The following is a 14,940-nucleotide window of genomic DNA, read 5'->3' as shown; positions in this document are numbered from 1 at the left end:
CCCCGGATTCAGCAACAATATGAGGAAAAAACAGGGAATACCGGGGTTGGGGGAGCCTGCCAGTGACACTGCGGAGGCACCAGCGAATCCACAAGGAGAGGACAGCAGATCCCTCCAGAGCCGACTCAGGGAGAAAAATGGACAGAGCGAAACCCACAGAAGATCAGCCATCCGGCAGCCGACTACGAGGGTCGAGCCCGATTCCCACAACTGTGGGGAAAATACAGACCAGGGAAACCTGACGCCAGCTCGACGATATCAAGGGATTATTTTAAATTACCTACTAGTGTCTAATATGATCTCTAATGGTAGCATCGCAATCCTTTCCTAAAAATGAGTCCCTATCTTTGAAAGACACACACCGAGTATTTATGGATAAGAGGATACAGCGTCTGGGATGTGCGGCAGAATAACTGGGGTCTGAGGGGTGGTGAGACATGTCGGCCACGAGTTTGTAATCACTGAAGTCAGGGGACACAGGGACCCCAGACCAGTCTCTCTAATGCTGTATGTGCTTCAAGTTTTCTGTGACACAACGTGGGAGACCAAAGGAAGTTTTCACGAGTAATTCTGGAAGGTACACGCTAGTGTGATCACTATATATTCTGGTGGGAGGACTGCTGGTGATCCATCTTTCTTTTTTTTTTTTTTTTTTTGGTGGGGAAGATCAGCCCTGAGCTAACATCCACGCCAATCCTCCTCTTTTTGCTGAGGAAGACTGGCCCTGAGCTAACATCCAGCCGATCTTCCTCCACTTTATGTGGGACGCCGCCACAGCATGGCCTGACAAGCGGTGTGTCAGTGCACACCTGGGATCTGAACCGGAGCCACCAGCAGCAGAGCGCGCACACTTAACCGCTACGCCACGGGGCCGGCCCCTATCTTTCTTTTTGTTTATCTACATTTAAAAATATTCTACAGTGGCAGATATTATTTGTTTAACCTGCAAAATAATAAACTTTTCCAAGTTTCACCTTCTCCCCTCACGAGCTCTGTGACTGTTCTGAACTAAGGCTGCCACGTGGTGAACTGGCCTGACGGCGGGTCTGAGGCCCTCCTCCTCAGAAAGGCTGCATGAGCCTCACATTTTCACTCTGTCACCACCACCCAGTCAGCTAAGTACAAGGACTTCAGAATAACTTCTTTGGGTACGAAGTTCTCCTTACGCGGTGGAAACCCAGAGGAGGCCGTTCATCAGTTTAAACGGTTTGGGTAAAATCCTTTCAATTCCGAATTCTCCAAGAACTGAAGCCCATGTGGACCTATCACTTAGAAGAAAACCAGCAAGGCTCCTTGTGACTCCGGTGTTTCTAAAACAGCGGAGGCTGCAGACTCTGAACGTGGCAGGACCGGACCTGCCCAGAGGAAAGACAATCACAGCACGTGTAAGGAAAACGACGTCATCAAAGTTGTAATGGAATAATTTCTGAGTCGGCAGCTAGAGGCCTCCTGATTGTTAGTTGTTTTTTTTTTTCCCTCTGATTTTAAAAAAGGCTATCAGCTCAGTTCTTGGCACTTAAGCATGGTCCCTGGGCCCCCAAAGGCCCCCCGTGGGCAGGGGCTGCGCCCAGGACCACACAACTGGCCCGTCAGAGGTCCACTCGAGGTCGACCTGCCCCTCTGACCTGCGCCCCAGACTCCGGGCTGAGGAAGTTCCTCCCACACAGAGAGGTCGACCTTCCTGAGGAAGGCCCAGAGTCCTGTCAGGGGAGGACAGGTGGGCCGCCCAGGACAAAAGCAGATTTCTTCACTAAAAACCCACCAGGTTTGAAGGGCCCGTGAGTGAGCGCCCCTCCCACTCTGTGTGTCCTCGCTGCCATGACTGGTGGCCGTTCAGTCTCCCGGTGTCCTCTCCTGCCAGGCCCGCCTCGGGGGCCTCCCTCCCACCGTCCCACAGAACACCCCTCAGGGAGGAGCCAGTTATACTCCACGATCCTATGAGGCCTTTGGAAAAACCCTTCAGGGTTGGCCTTTTCTTTCTGATAAGAGTCCAGAAGGAACAGGAGAGGGGCAGAGGCCTCAGACCCTGTAGAAACACGCCACAGCTCCACGTAAGCTCCACGGCCCCTGCCCTGTGCTGGGGCTCAGGCTGGCCACCTCAGACTTGTGTCCTCACCATTCTTGCCACCCCGCTCCCCGGGCAGAGGTGAGTACGAACCAGGCCAGGCCCCAGGACCCTGGCAGACAGACCTGGGCCCAGCCCTTCTGCCCTGAGTGGACAGCCCCCTAGGGTCTCCTCCATGGCATGTCCACATCCCTGCTTCTTACAGAACCCACCACCGGTCCCCTGCCCTCCAGAAAAGCGAGCCCTCCTCCTCAAGAAGACCTTTCCTAACTGCACAGACAGGAGAAGACGTATCTAATACCTCCAGACAGTCCCTACAATTCAACATGGGGGTGGCTCAGTGACACAGAAAGGTGATACAGATTTCCTGGCTAGAAATCTGGGCTCAGACGGGAGAGAAGCCACTTTGGGGGAAATGCTTGCACTGGGGGGCTCCTCCTCCTGATCGGAGACAGACAACTCCACATTTGCACTCGGCTCCTCTGTCCCCAGAGACAGGGACTTTCAGATGCAGAGGCCACTGAGTTCTCTTGGCATCTACTCTCAGGGAGGAGAATGACAGGGGCACAGAGCAGGGACCTACATCTGTCACACATCCATCAGAGGGAGGGAGGGAGGGAGGGATGGAGGAGGGAAGGGAGGGAGGAAGGCAACGATGGATGGAGGAGGGATGGAGGGAGGGAGGGAGGGATAGAGGAGGGAAGGGAGGGAGAAAGGCAACGATGGATGGATGGAGGGATGGATGGAGGAGGGATGGAGGGAGGGAGGGAGGGAGGGATGGAGGGATGGACGGATGGAGAATATGTTCACTGGGTGAGGACCCCCATGGGAAATGAGCTCTGGATGGTCCCTCTGCTGCTCCACTGACCTTCACGTTCTGGGGTGCAGATTCCAGCACATTTGTGGCTGTTATTCTAGGCCCCAAACACCAGAGCCTGCTGCTCATGAGTCGTTATGCAGATGAAGTTTGAGGATGAGAATGCTCAGATTACCTGCCATCGATTTTCATAAAAACCAAGAAATTCAGCATGGCCAAGTGAAAGCAGGAAAGGGCACAAATAAGCCATGAAACTGCCACCCTGATTCCATCTCTACCCAGAGTGACGCTAGGACAGTTGCCGGGTGACCCCCAAGTTCACTTCTAATCCATTTCGTTTGGATATGGGACCCACAGAAAAACCCGGATATTCATTAGATAGTAACCATTCTTTCTTCAAATTCTAAGTTTAAAGCAAACCTCAGTGGTTCAGGATGTAATAAATACAGCTGTTCTCAAATCACCCACAGGGATGGATCCAGACAAGGGTGCACTGCTCCCCGAGGTCCAGAGAAACTCAGAACCTGGCAAGTGTTTCGGACGTTGCTGAAACGGAGAGCACTCAGGTTCCGACACGGGGTGTTAGGGCCAGAGGAGAGCCCGTGCCCGGGAGGCACAGCCCCGATGGGCGCTGCGACCTCATCACTGTGGCCTCTGGACACCACCAGTGAGTGACCACAGTGCCCCTCCTCGCTCTGCATGCCTCTGCCAGAACTGCCACCCACGCCACTTCTCCTCCCGACATCTGACTTGAAACAAAACAGTGCTGCCTCACCTCACCTCCTGCCTGGTCCCTGCACGTGCCCCTCCAGGGGGAGCACCTTCAATGCGCCCCTACGAGGGCAGTGTGAAGCGAGAGCCCACCTTGCAGGTGAGGAGCTCAAGGCCATTGCTGGAATGAGGGGCCAGGACTTGGGCCCTGATCCTCCTGGCCACAGAGCCCAAAGTCCTCCAGTGACCATGCCAGTGACCATACCACGCTTGTCCAGAATGGGAACTGGAGACCTTAGGGCTTCTTGTTCTTTTATCTTGTGTCTAGAAACTTCCACATGCCTCAGTTTCCCCATCTGTAAAACGAGATTCATGCATGCACCCCACCTGCACCCAGGCCCCTGAGGAGGGACGTTGAGGCTTTCAGGCCACGCGCTGGTCCCTGACAGCCCTACGGAGCTCTGAGCTCAGGGAAGACAGGGCATCCTCCCGGTGTGGCTGCCCCACAGATGGCCATATTCGCCTGTGGAAGGAGACTCTCAGGAGAACACCAGGCATTTCCACGTGGCTCGAGGACCTTCTGAGACACGACCACGCTACGTGTCATCCTGGTGCCTGGGGTGAATCAGCGGATCCTGGAAACAGCCCACTTAAATCTACACAGCCTGTGCACCAGGGAAAGGACTGGACTGTCTGTCTCAACAAGCCTTTAAAACCAGGCAGTTGGAGTGATAAAGACACGAGAGCGCCACCACACGCTGAAAACACCGGAATCGCTGTGCGATTTGCGGCTTCTGAACTCCACATGTGCATGACTCTACGTTCCAAGTGAGAAACAGTTCATCTCAGCAAAGCTAGAACCTGCTCCTCAAACCCAGGGCTGGCGGGGTCAGCGCCTGCAGAGGAGAACTGAGTGTGCGGGTGGCTCAGGCGTTTACAGACTGCCCTGATACCCTGATACCCGAGTCCTCGTGGTGCTAAGCCAAGTGTCGGCCAGCATGTAGGGCCGGTCCTTCTTCTTTCTCTGTGCAGTGTCCTGTCCTCACCGCAGAAGCAGGTCTGTTCCATGGCCCAAGTGTGGGTGGGCATGCAGACCACAGATCAACCTGTATTGAACAGGAAATCTCAGAGGGAAAAACACCCTGCAAGCTGCTTTCTTTATCGAAAACCTACTTATGCTGTGTGTGTCAAACCCCAGCTTCCAGAAGATATTTTAGAAGCATTTATAAAAAAGCAAATCCCATCATGATATATAGATACATTTTTGCTCAAGAACCCAAGAAAAAATTAGCAAATAAGTCCCGATAATTTGCACGGAAGGTCTAGTTTTAAAGGTGGATAATCACTACCTACCGATTAAATTTTAATCCCAGGCAGGGCTGTCATCTCGTTTCCCGCCCCTAGCCCAGCTGCAGGCACACGCGATGCTCGAGGAACTGACGAGCAGGGCCCAACTCTCCTCAGAGGAAAGGGTCCTGTTTGCCTGTGGTCACTGATGCATGTCGTCACTGGACACTTCCTCCGGCCAGGGCTCTTAGTTTAGGAAATCTCAAGATTGGAGGCACATGAAGGCTCCGGGGCCTGGGACGTGAGGTGCCTGAACGCAGCCGCCACTCCCCACCACCTCCCCATGCACACATGGTGGATGTGAGCAGGACCAGGCCCCGTGCCGCTCTCACGGCAGTAACTCTTCTGGCATTTGGAGTATTCTGTGAAATGGGCCACATTTCAGATCTCAATGGCTCGACTTAAAAACCAAATGTAAAGGCACAGAGATTCAAATCATTTTATCCTCTCCAGGAACACAGAAGTGGTTCAGTTCCTCTTTCTCCTTTTGTTGGTAATAATAGACATTCACAGAATTACGTCAAAAAGAGAAATAAGGACCCAAATCCTCCACACACACCTGGGGAAAAGCACCCTGAAGGTGGGTCAGAAACTCCCCCTCAACCTCTCCCTCGGCCACGACTCAGAATCTTAGTTGAAATCATCGGGCTACCCTTTCAAGTCAGAAGTCAGTACTACAAAGCCCCTTCTCCAAGTGTCAGCCGTGAACTCCTCGAAACCAGGAGGAAACTACACGACGAGTGAAGATGTTGGGTCTCTGAAAAGCTGTTCAAAGTCAGCCCTCGAAGAACAGGTACGGGTACAATCGTTTTCAGTGTTCTGGACAATAACACACAGCCCCCCTGCATCCTGCCCCTTAACCACTGAGTTTACCTACAGAAACTTCTAGAAGGGGTTGTGGCTAAGGTTAGTCTCTGGGCCTCAAAAGGACCTCTGTCTGCTGGGTTCCCAGCTGCCCCCAGAAGTGTGCGCAGCATCCTGGTAACAGGACACCTATGTTTTTGTTAGGTTCCAGGTATCTCCTGATGGCTCCCAACGGCCTCTACACAGGTCTCCTGATGAGAGGGAAACTCGGTGGGGCTCCCAGGAGCAGGGACCCAACAAGGAGGCAGCTCTGGGGTCAGCCAATCATGGGCGTGAGTCCCGGCTCTCTCCATTATTAAGTGGGGGCCTGAACGAGTGGCCCCAACTCTAAGCCCTGTCCTGTCAGCACCCAGGGGGCCGTGCAGAGACCCAACTGGTCCCACAGCCTCCCAGGAAGACTGTTTTCTTTTTTAAAGCTCACTATCAGCGAGCTTCCTTTCCTGATCTTCAAATGACGTACTCCTTCAGCCAGGTCGAAAAAAGAAAAATAACCCAGAGGCACCGTGCCTGATACCCCAAGTGGGCTGGCCTGGCGGAAACCGCCCGAGCGCAGACGGGCAGGGGCCAGGGCTCCCAGGGGCAGAAACCTCCATGCAATGACATACTGCAGGATTTGTTACCAGCCTCCAGGTCTATTTAATCTTATTCCAAATTAGGATAAACTCTGAGATATTCAGATAACTTATAAAGGAGGATCAGCACCAGTTTCATCAGACTTTTGAAAGCTAACACTTAGGCACAGCATGAAAGTTACTGATATTACTAAAATCATCAATATTGCAGCCAAAAACCTGAAAGAAGCGACATCTGAAATAAACTGATTTGGACATGTGGCTGCCACAAGTCATTAGAACCAAGGAGGCTCCAAGTAAACGCTGTTCATTAAGCTTCTCTCGCCCTTTAGAAAAGCTACTTCTTTTCAGGTTCTCAAATCGAAAAAGCAAAGTTTCATGTAAAGGAATTTGACTGGACAAGCATCCTGTTGATGTTACAAGCAAAATTGTTCAGTTAATGCTTCTGCCCTTCCAAAAGTAGTTTCTTTTTAAGTCTGCATTCCTCTTGTAACTTTGCCTCTGTAAAGGCAAATGCAGAGATTATGCTGGGCCCATTTAGCTAAAGGCATCAAAACCTCAGAACCTGAAACTCTCCACGAGCCTGTTCTAAAAGAAAAAAGGAGGGGCCGGCCTGGTGGCGTAGTGGTTAAGTTCACACGCTCCACTTCGGCAGCCCAGCGTTGGTGGATTAAGATCCTGGGCACAGATCTACACACTGCTCATGAAGCCATGCTGTGGCGGCGCTCTATATACAAAAAAATAGAGGAAGATTAGACAGATGTTAGCTCAGGGACAATCTTCCTCACCAAAAAATAAATAAATAAATAAAAAAGAAAAGAAAAACGTGCTCCCCTCAGAGACAGCCCCTAGGTAGCGTCGACGCACACTGCCAGCGGTAGACGCTCCATCCCTCCTCGGGGAGCGACTGAAGGAGCCGACAGTCATTTAACTGCAGGTCTCTCAGTTCACATGAGAACTACCACCTGGAAATGCAAGGGAGCACCTCCGAGTGCTATCCGTCCCCGGTCTCCGCACACACAGGCGTCTCCACCCGCTCACTCACGCCAACAGTCTCAGCAGTGTGATCCACGCAGGTCTGTAGAAGCCGCTTGTCGTTACCATTAGCATCATTACCGTAGAAAGAAGGGAGGCGGGAAGAGAAACCCTCTCCTTTCTGAAGAGGCCCACGGCCTGACTTTGACACTGGAATAGAGCATTTAAAATTCTGACTTTTTATGGGGGCTCTAGCAAGTCACCTGCAATTTCTGTGCATTTCCTAAGGTTTAAGAACAGAAGCTCACTCCGTGAAACTCTAAAATAAGTCTAAACTCTGAAAATAAGGAAATTCTATCAAATACTGTTGCCAGTTTCACAAACAATTTCTTCAATTGCGGCAAGAATTTAGTATCATTCTTTGACCCCTGTGGGCCTCTCAGAACGCTCTGCAAGGAGAGGTGGGCCGTGAACGCCGTACAGACGAGAAAGACCCCAGAAGGGAAACGACCCCACACACCCAGATTCCTTGGGAAAAGCCTAGCACAGCACACTCATCATGAAAAAGTCCCTTCCACTGGGAGGACAGAATGAAAACTGCACAGAGGTGCTGCACCCCAGGAAGGGGAAAACAGGTTTGTTGTGATAAATTCTCCATCCCAGATTTCGGAGATCATTGAAAACCCGGCATTTCCGATGAGCCACCGAGACCCCGCTGGCGTCGCCTGCACCGCCTGCACTTTCTCTGCCGAGCCGAGAGGTGTTCAGGGAAGGAAGTCTGGTCACCCCCTCCCGAGGGCACAGCCTGACCTCTCATTTCTACCGTGGCCTCCAGCTGCCCCCCGAGCACCAGCTGATGGGATCACATGGAAACATATTGCAAGGACCAGGAAACATATTTTGATGTGGAACCAAAACAGTGGGAAAAGGTGAACTTCAACCCTCTGAAGGTAGTCTGGTGGCCGTCACGTGTTCTGTTTGCGTTAACCCACAGGAATGCCAGGAGCGTCACCCTAACTCGGGAGCTCGGTGACCAAGAGATAAGGAGAGCAGTCACGAGGCCCCGTAATTATCGCTGCAAGTCCCGAACAAAGACAAAGGCGGCAACCGTGCCTTCCCATCGCCGGATCAAACACAGGCCTGGCACATGCAGATGGCAACCAGCCGGGAACCCCAAATTCCCAAAGACTCCCCGTCACTGAGCAAGCCGGGAAGGAAGAAGAAATGGGTCATTGCTAGAGGCATCCTACCATTGTCACCAGGATGCTCACGGGTGTCCCTCCAAAATTCATAGCATGGATCCTAACCCCAGGACCTCAGGATGTGACCATGTGTGGAGTTGGGGTCTTTACAGGGGTGATCGAGTCAAGCGAAGTCATTGGGTGGCCTTGATCTAGTGACTGGAGTCCTTGTAAACAGGGGGATTTAGACACAGAGACAGGCACAGAAGAAGGATGCCGTGAAGAGACACAGGGAGAAGCTGGCCATCTACACACCAAGGAGAGAGGCCTTACAGGAAACACCCTCGGCACCTTGACCCCTGACTTCCGGCCCCAGACGTGAGAGGAATAAATTTCTGTTTTTTAAGCCGCCCATTCTGTGGTGTTTGTCACAGCAGCCCTGGAAACTAAGACCTAGAGCTTACCTAAATTTTTACAACTGCTTTAAAAACCCTCACGCTACAGTTCTCTTCACGCTCACAGTCAGATCACACGTTGACGGCCTCACCATCCTTGACGTCAGGAGTTCGTGAAGTCCCATCATGAGGGGCTGTGACCTTCACGGTCCATAAAACACAGGTCACAAACTGTCATCTGTGAGTCTGTGTGCTTGAGATGGTTAGCTTCAAACATTCTTATTTTTATTTCACTAAAAATTGTAAAGGTAGTAAAGCAGACATAAACATTTCTTAAATTTTTTAAATGTCTCCACTTTATGGATTTTTAAATTCCCATGTTTATGAACTAAATCCAGTTTCTGAGATACATTTTTTTGATGATAACTTTGAATACACCAGCTTTTTAAACTTTACAGCACTGAAAGGAGAATTTGGGATGTGGGCGTGTCCTGATGCAAGTCAAGAACAATCAGTGGTCACTCTCGATTTTTCTCTAAATCTGAACCGACTCCCATTCCAAACATCGTGCCTGTGGAAAGGTGGTATTCACCGCCTGATTGCTTTAAAAATTGTCAACTCTCATCTTGTTTCTTCGCCACAAACTTTCAGAAAGGTTGAACTGAGTTCATTCAGAGCCTAGAACTAAACCATCCGCACGCGGCTGTAACTAACCACATGTGCCTTAGTTGTGGGGAAAGAGGCTCTGAGAGAGCAGAGCAAAGTCTGTAACGAATAACCTGACTAACGCTCCTTCCTCATCTCACAGGCACACATTGCTGGAAACAGGCGGTCCTGCTCCCCGGTCTTGCTTCCAGAATGCCCTCAGCAAAAAAGGGAACAGGAAAAACAAAACACGAGCCTCGAATACCGGAAACTACCCGCAGAAACTACACGCAGGAGCACATGTATAAGTCTCGAATGCCTCCTCCTGGGGATGCGGGGCAGCCGGTGTCAGATGGTGCCTCGCTCCGAGGGGCAGGCACTGGACGTTCACGCCTGATAACTATCCTGGAGGAGAAAGCTCTCTGCCAGGGGTCATTAGTGGCCCACCTGTTGGGAAAGCTGTTTAGTTAAAAATAAAAACACCGGGGGGAGTAAGTGGACCCAATGGAGCACCAGCAGCCCCACTAACCATTAAAAAGAAAAATCAACAACCCAAGAGGCAGAGTTTGGAACAGGCTTGACTGGCTGTCACCAGACTGCCAGAGTGCGGGCGCCGGTCTCCTGGGAGGAGGAGCCTCGTTGTTCTCCTAACACCGGCAGGGCTGCTGCAGGGAGCGGGGTTTGCTGCTCTGGGGAATTGCTGAGCAGAGGCCCCATCTGCACCCAGCGCAGTGACAGCAATTAGGCGGGAGAGAGGAAGTGGGTGAGCAGAGGAGGCAGAAGCACAAACAGGAGAGGGATCGTTTGGCTTTACAAAAAAAACAACACAAAAACTGAGAGCCCAAATCTGTAAACCCTTAGTACAGGCTGACTTGTGTCCCCCAGAATCCATGTGCTGAAGTCCTAACTCCAGCACCCCCAGCTGTGACCTCATTTGGAGATGGGGCCTTTAAAGGGGCAATTAAGTGAAGATGAGGTCTTTGGGGTGGCCCTCATCCAATATGACTGTGTCCTTATAAAATGGGAAATTTGGACTCAGACGCACGCGGGAGAACACCATGTGACGTGGAAGGCAGAGATGGGGTGACGCTGCTAAAGCCAAGAGTCACCAAGGATTTGCAGCAAACCGCGAAGCTGCAGAGGCCAAGCACATCCTCCCTCAGAGCCTCGGAAGCAACCAGCCCCGCCAGCACCCAGGTCTGGACCCCCAACCTCCAGGCCCTGAGAACCCAATTCTGCTGTCTGAGCCCAGACTCTGCACGCCCTCGTCACCCACTCACCTGGTATAGGACGTTGGGGACCTGGGCCTGGCCCACTGGTAGGGGGGCTGTGGTACCGACAGGTACTGGTCGCAGAAGGCGCCCTTCCGGATGTGCTGGAAGGAGGAGAACTCTTCGGGCAGGAAATCAGACGTGGGCGGCGTGGTCCCCAGGTCCTCACCAGCCGGCTCCACCTTGAGTGCCACCGAGGGAGAATGGTCCAGGGCGGTCTTTCGGGCCTTGACTGGGACGCCATCGCCCAGGTCCAGGCTGCTGTCGGTGCTCAGGGCGTTGATGGCGGCCACGATGGCCGAGCTGGTGTATTGTGTGCTGTTGCCCAGCCACGTGTCATCGGTGACGCTGACCCTTGGTGAGCTGTGCGGGGATGGGGTGGGCGAGTGGTGCGGGGAGCAGGAGAGCTGCCGGCCGTTGAGGCCGTACTTCCTCTTGTTGCAGGGGGACGAGGGCCTGGAGGTGCGGGCCCCCAGCCAGCTCTCTTCCGTGACGCTCGCGCGGGGTGAGGTGGAGGGCGAATGTCGAGGGGAGCCAAGCAGGCTGCAGGCCCCCAGGCCTCGGGGGAAGCCCTCCTCAGGGTCTGTGGTCTTGGGGGACACGCAGGGAGACTGCCATGGGGATGTCTGCGGGGACGCGTACGGGTACGAGTAGTTGGACTCGTAGGACGAGGCCTCGGAGTTGCAGCTGCGGGAGGACAGGCTGCTGGCCGGGCTCAGGCACGAGGGGTCTCGGTAGGCCTCTAGGTTGGGCAGATTCAAAGTGGCTGTGGAAGGGGACCGTTTGGAGTTGGGGATAATGTCTTCCACCTCCACGTCATGGAAAAACTGGCTGTTGTTGTGGTGAAGCCCCAGGTACGAGGTGATCTCGATGCGGGGGCTCTCCAGGGCAGGGGCTCCATTGGGCCGGACATTGCCGGAAGAGAGAAAGTAGCCCGAGGGCCCACTGTCCACAGCCCCTCCATACCCCGAGGGGTGACTTGCTGACGCCACAGCTGAGATGCCCGGGGCCGATGTCTGCAGGTCGTGGCATGGGGCTGGCAGTGAGGGGTGTGCTGTGGAGAGGGGCAGACCAGGACCAATACTGGAGGATGCATAACTATAGTGCTCTAGAAGGGAAAAAAAAGAGAGAAGACATCATGAGGAGCTGGTCATCAAAATACAAACCCACAAGCTTAGTGAACCCAGGATCTGGGACCATCGTCACTGGACAGCTCTAGGGAGTGGGCCTCTGAAATGTCGCTCAGCTCACGCCACTCCAACAGCCTCCTAAACGGATCAGTGCAACAGCCCTGTCCTGGCCACCAAAGTCCCTGTGAGCCTCCCGGCCCCTCCCCTCCCTCCACTCCAGCACAAGAGCCCTACTGTGCCTCACACTCAGGCAGGCACCCCGCTAGGGCTTTTCCCGTGGCTTCCCTCTGCCTCAAACATCCTTCCCTTGGAGAGCCGCGCCGGTGGGCCAGTACTTTCTTCTGCTCTTTACTCAAAAACTGCCTCTGCCAGCTATCCTATCAAAATCCCAGTGCCCCACCTCAACACTATGTCACCCTTCCCTACTTCATTTTTTATTCCTTAACATTTATCACCTTGTCCATTGTCACTTTCATCAGTAGAGCCTAAGTTCCATGAGAGCAGGAACCTTTGCCTGCCTTAGTCTACTTTGGTTCACTGCTGTCTTCAGAGCCTAGGACTGTTCCTGCCACACAAAAGGTGCTCAATTTGTTTAACAGATAGGTGGATGTGTGGATGGATGGATGCGTGAGTGAGTGGGTAGGTGGGTGGACGGATGGATGGATGAATGAATGGACAGGTGGATGGGTGGATAGATGGATGGATAAATGGGTGGATGGGTGGATGAATGGATGGTGGATGGTGGATGGGTGGATGGATGGATGGGTGATTGGATGGCTGGATAAATGGGTGGGTGGGTGGATGGGTGGATGGATGGATGGATGAATGGATGGATGGATGGATAAATGGGTGGATGGGTAAATAGATGAATGGTTGGTGGATGGGTAGATAGATGAATGGTTGATGGATGGGTGGACGGATGGATGGGAGAGTGGGTAGATGGGTGGGATGAGTTTTAGATATAGAGACCTAGATGTTTAAAGAGATTTTATAGGCTAATCACTGTCAAGGTGCCCTAATCACCAGTTACAAAGAAAACACTTCAAAGATTGCACGAAAACATAGATTCTGGGGTCTCCGTCATATAAATTCTGATGGTGGCTTATGACCTAGGAATCTCTCTTAAACACATAACCAAGCACATGATATTATACAAAGCTAGATTTAGGAATCATTATATGTTAATTATAACCTCAATAAAATATTTTTAAAAAATCATTACTAGTATAATTAGTAATTTTTAACAGGAAACTACATTTCTGGAATTCCAATTTGAAATGACTTTTTATAACATCTTGGTACCTCATTATTGTATGCCTAGAGTGAGTATTCCAAGGTCTCTAAATAATGGAAGCACACACACAGAAATTCTACACCCAGCTCCTGGTTTAAGTACACGGGCTTAAAGATACTTTATTCAATGACATTGCTGCCCTTCTGCTGTGCTGTGGTTCAGAAACCCACATAGATGAACCCCAGAAAACCCCATTGTATTTACCAACAGAAATGGGGCTAGCACTCCAACGAGGTGGGAATCGACCTCCATTATCACTTGTTTCCAGAGTAGCCATCCGACCACCCTCTGGTAGCCCAGGCTTTCATAGTCCCTGCTATCAAGAAGTTCTTGCTTTTACTGCTCCAAATCCCGATATTAAATGCCGTTCACTATTCCCAAAATGGCCTTTCTTTGTGCAGGCAGGTGCAGGCCCCTCACAGGTAGCCTGGGGAGAGCACCCCGGCGCCCGCCCCCCTCTCCCAGGGGTGTCTCAGGCTGCCTTTCAGAGAGAGAGCTTCAGTGTTCCAGATGCTCAAAATCGGTACCAGATTCCAAAAAGCCCTCGGGGGAGACGGAGCAGTGACAAGGAAGAGGAAACAAAACTGCAGTTGAGGAGCTCAGAGGCTCCGAGGGACAGGAAGGACTCCGGCTCAGGACTGCGGCATACCAGAACCAGCTCCGAAGGCTAATGTGGATCCATGGACACCATGTCCCTAGAAACCTCTGGTCCTCACAATCTTCGAGTTTCATCCTCCCAATCTGCTCCCACGTACCCCAGAGAGCTAGTGGGACACGGGGGACATAACTCGAGGAAAGGACTTCCTTGGGGCTGGAGGCAGGGAGCAGTACCCACCAGGCCTCCCGCCACCCACCCAGCTCCGCACCGGTCCGGGGACAGCATGGCCACGCTCACCAACGCTCACTGCGTCCACCTCCCCCCAGCACCCTCACATGCTCACTGACACTTTTAACACAAAACCATCATCAAATGCCAAATATTAGGTTACAATCTTTGTAAAATCAAACCAGAAGTTAAGAACCGTGGAAAGGCAGCTCCAGAAGGAGAAGGTCCAGGATCCTCAGGAGAAGGAGGCACACGGGGGCTGCAGGCTGCTGAGGCCCCGAGGAGAACTCTGCCCCACGCACTGCGGTCACCCCTCGGGACAAGTATGGACATCACCTCCTTCAGCCCTTCCCCACGCCTGGGTGTGCATGTGTCAGCCCTGCGCCATGACAAACCGCCACAGAAGGCGCCTGAGCACGATGCTGTCCAGGCGGACCTGGGCAGTGAGGGGCAGGAAGGCCTTGGGGTGAAGACCCATGGCAGAAGGAAGGCCAGGGGCCTGAGGGATGCAACAGGACTGAGTGTCACTTTAAATAGGAGAATTTGTTCCTCTGTGGGGGCCTGCCGGAAAGGGCAGGACCAATTAGGGGATGGTGGTGGCATGAACACAGAATCACTATTCCCTCAGAGATTAAATGCTACTCTGTATTTCTTCCAAAAGGTGTCTAAAAGATATATCTTGGCAAAAGAATGTTTCTTTCTAGCCACATACGCATTAGTAGACTATAACATGTACTACGTATGTCTACACATACACACGTCTACATACGTTCCCATTCAGAGGGCCTCCCTGCCACGGCTGGCCCAACACTTCCCAAACCTTTCTAACCAGAACTGTGAGTTAGAA

General features: G+C 52.3%; 1 protein-coding gene across 8 annotated transcripts in view; it reads right to left on the bottom strand.

Annotated features, from left to right (window-relative positions):
- The window catches only part of NFATC1 (nuclear factor of activated T cells 1), a 128,035-nt gene that overhangs the window by 101,215 nt on the left and 11,880 nt on the right, over window positions 1-14,940 (bottom strand). For all 8 annotated transcript variants that reach the window (XM_087439371.1, XM_087439373.1, XM_087439372.1 and 5 more), the window contains exon 2: window positions 10,853-11,951. In XM_087439371.1, the coding sequence (XP_087295497.1) occupies window positions 10,853-11,951 (1,099 nt within the window). The remainder of the gene's footprint in view (window positions 1-10,852; window positions 11,952-14,940) is intronic.

Source organism: Ceratotherium simum, chromosome 14, assembly GCF_057802395.1.
Source record: "Ceratotherium simum simum isolate JZ-2026a chromosome 14, ASM5780239v1, whole genome shotgun sequence".
NCBI classification, from domain to species: Eukaryota; Metazoa; Chordata; class Mammalia; order Perissodactyla; family Rhinocerotidae; genus Ceratotherium; species Ceratotherium simum.
This window is presented reverse-complemented; position numbering and strand designations above follow the sequence as displayed.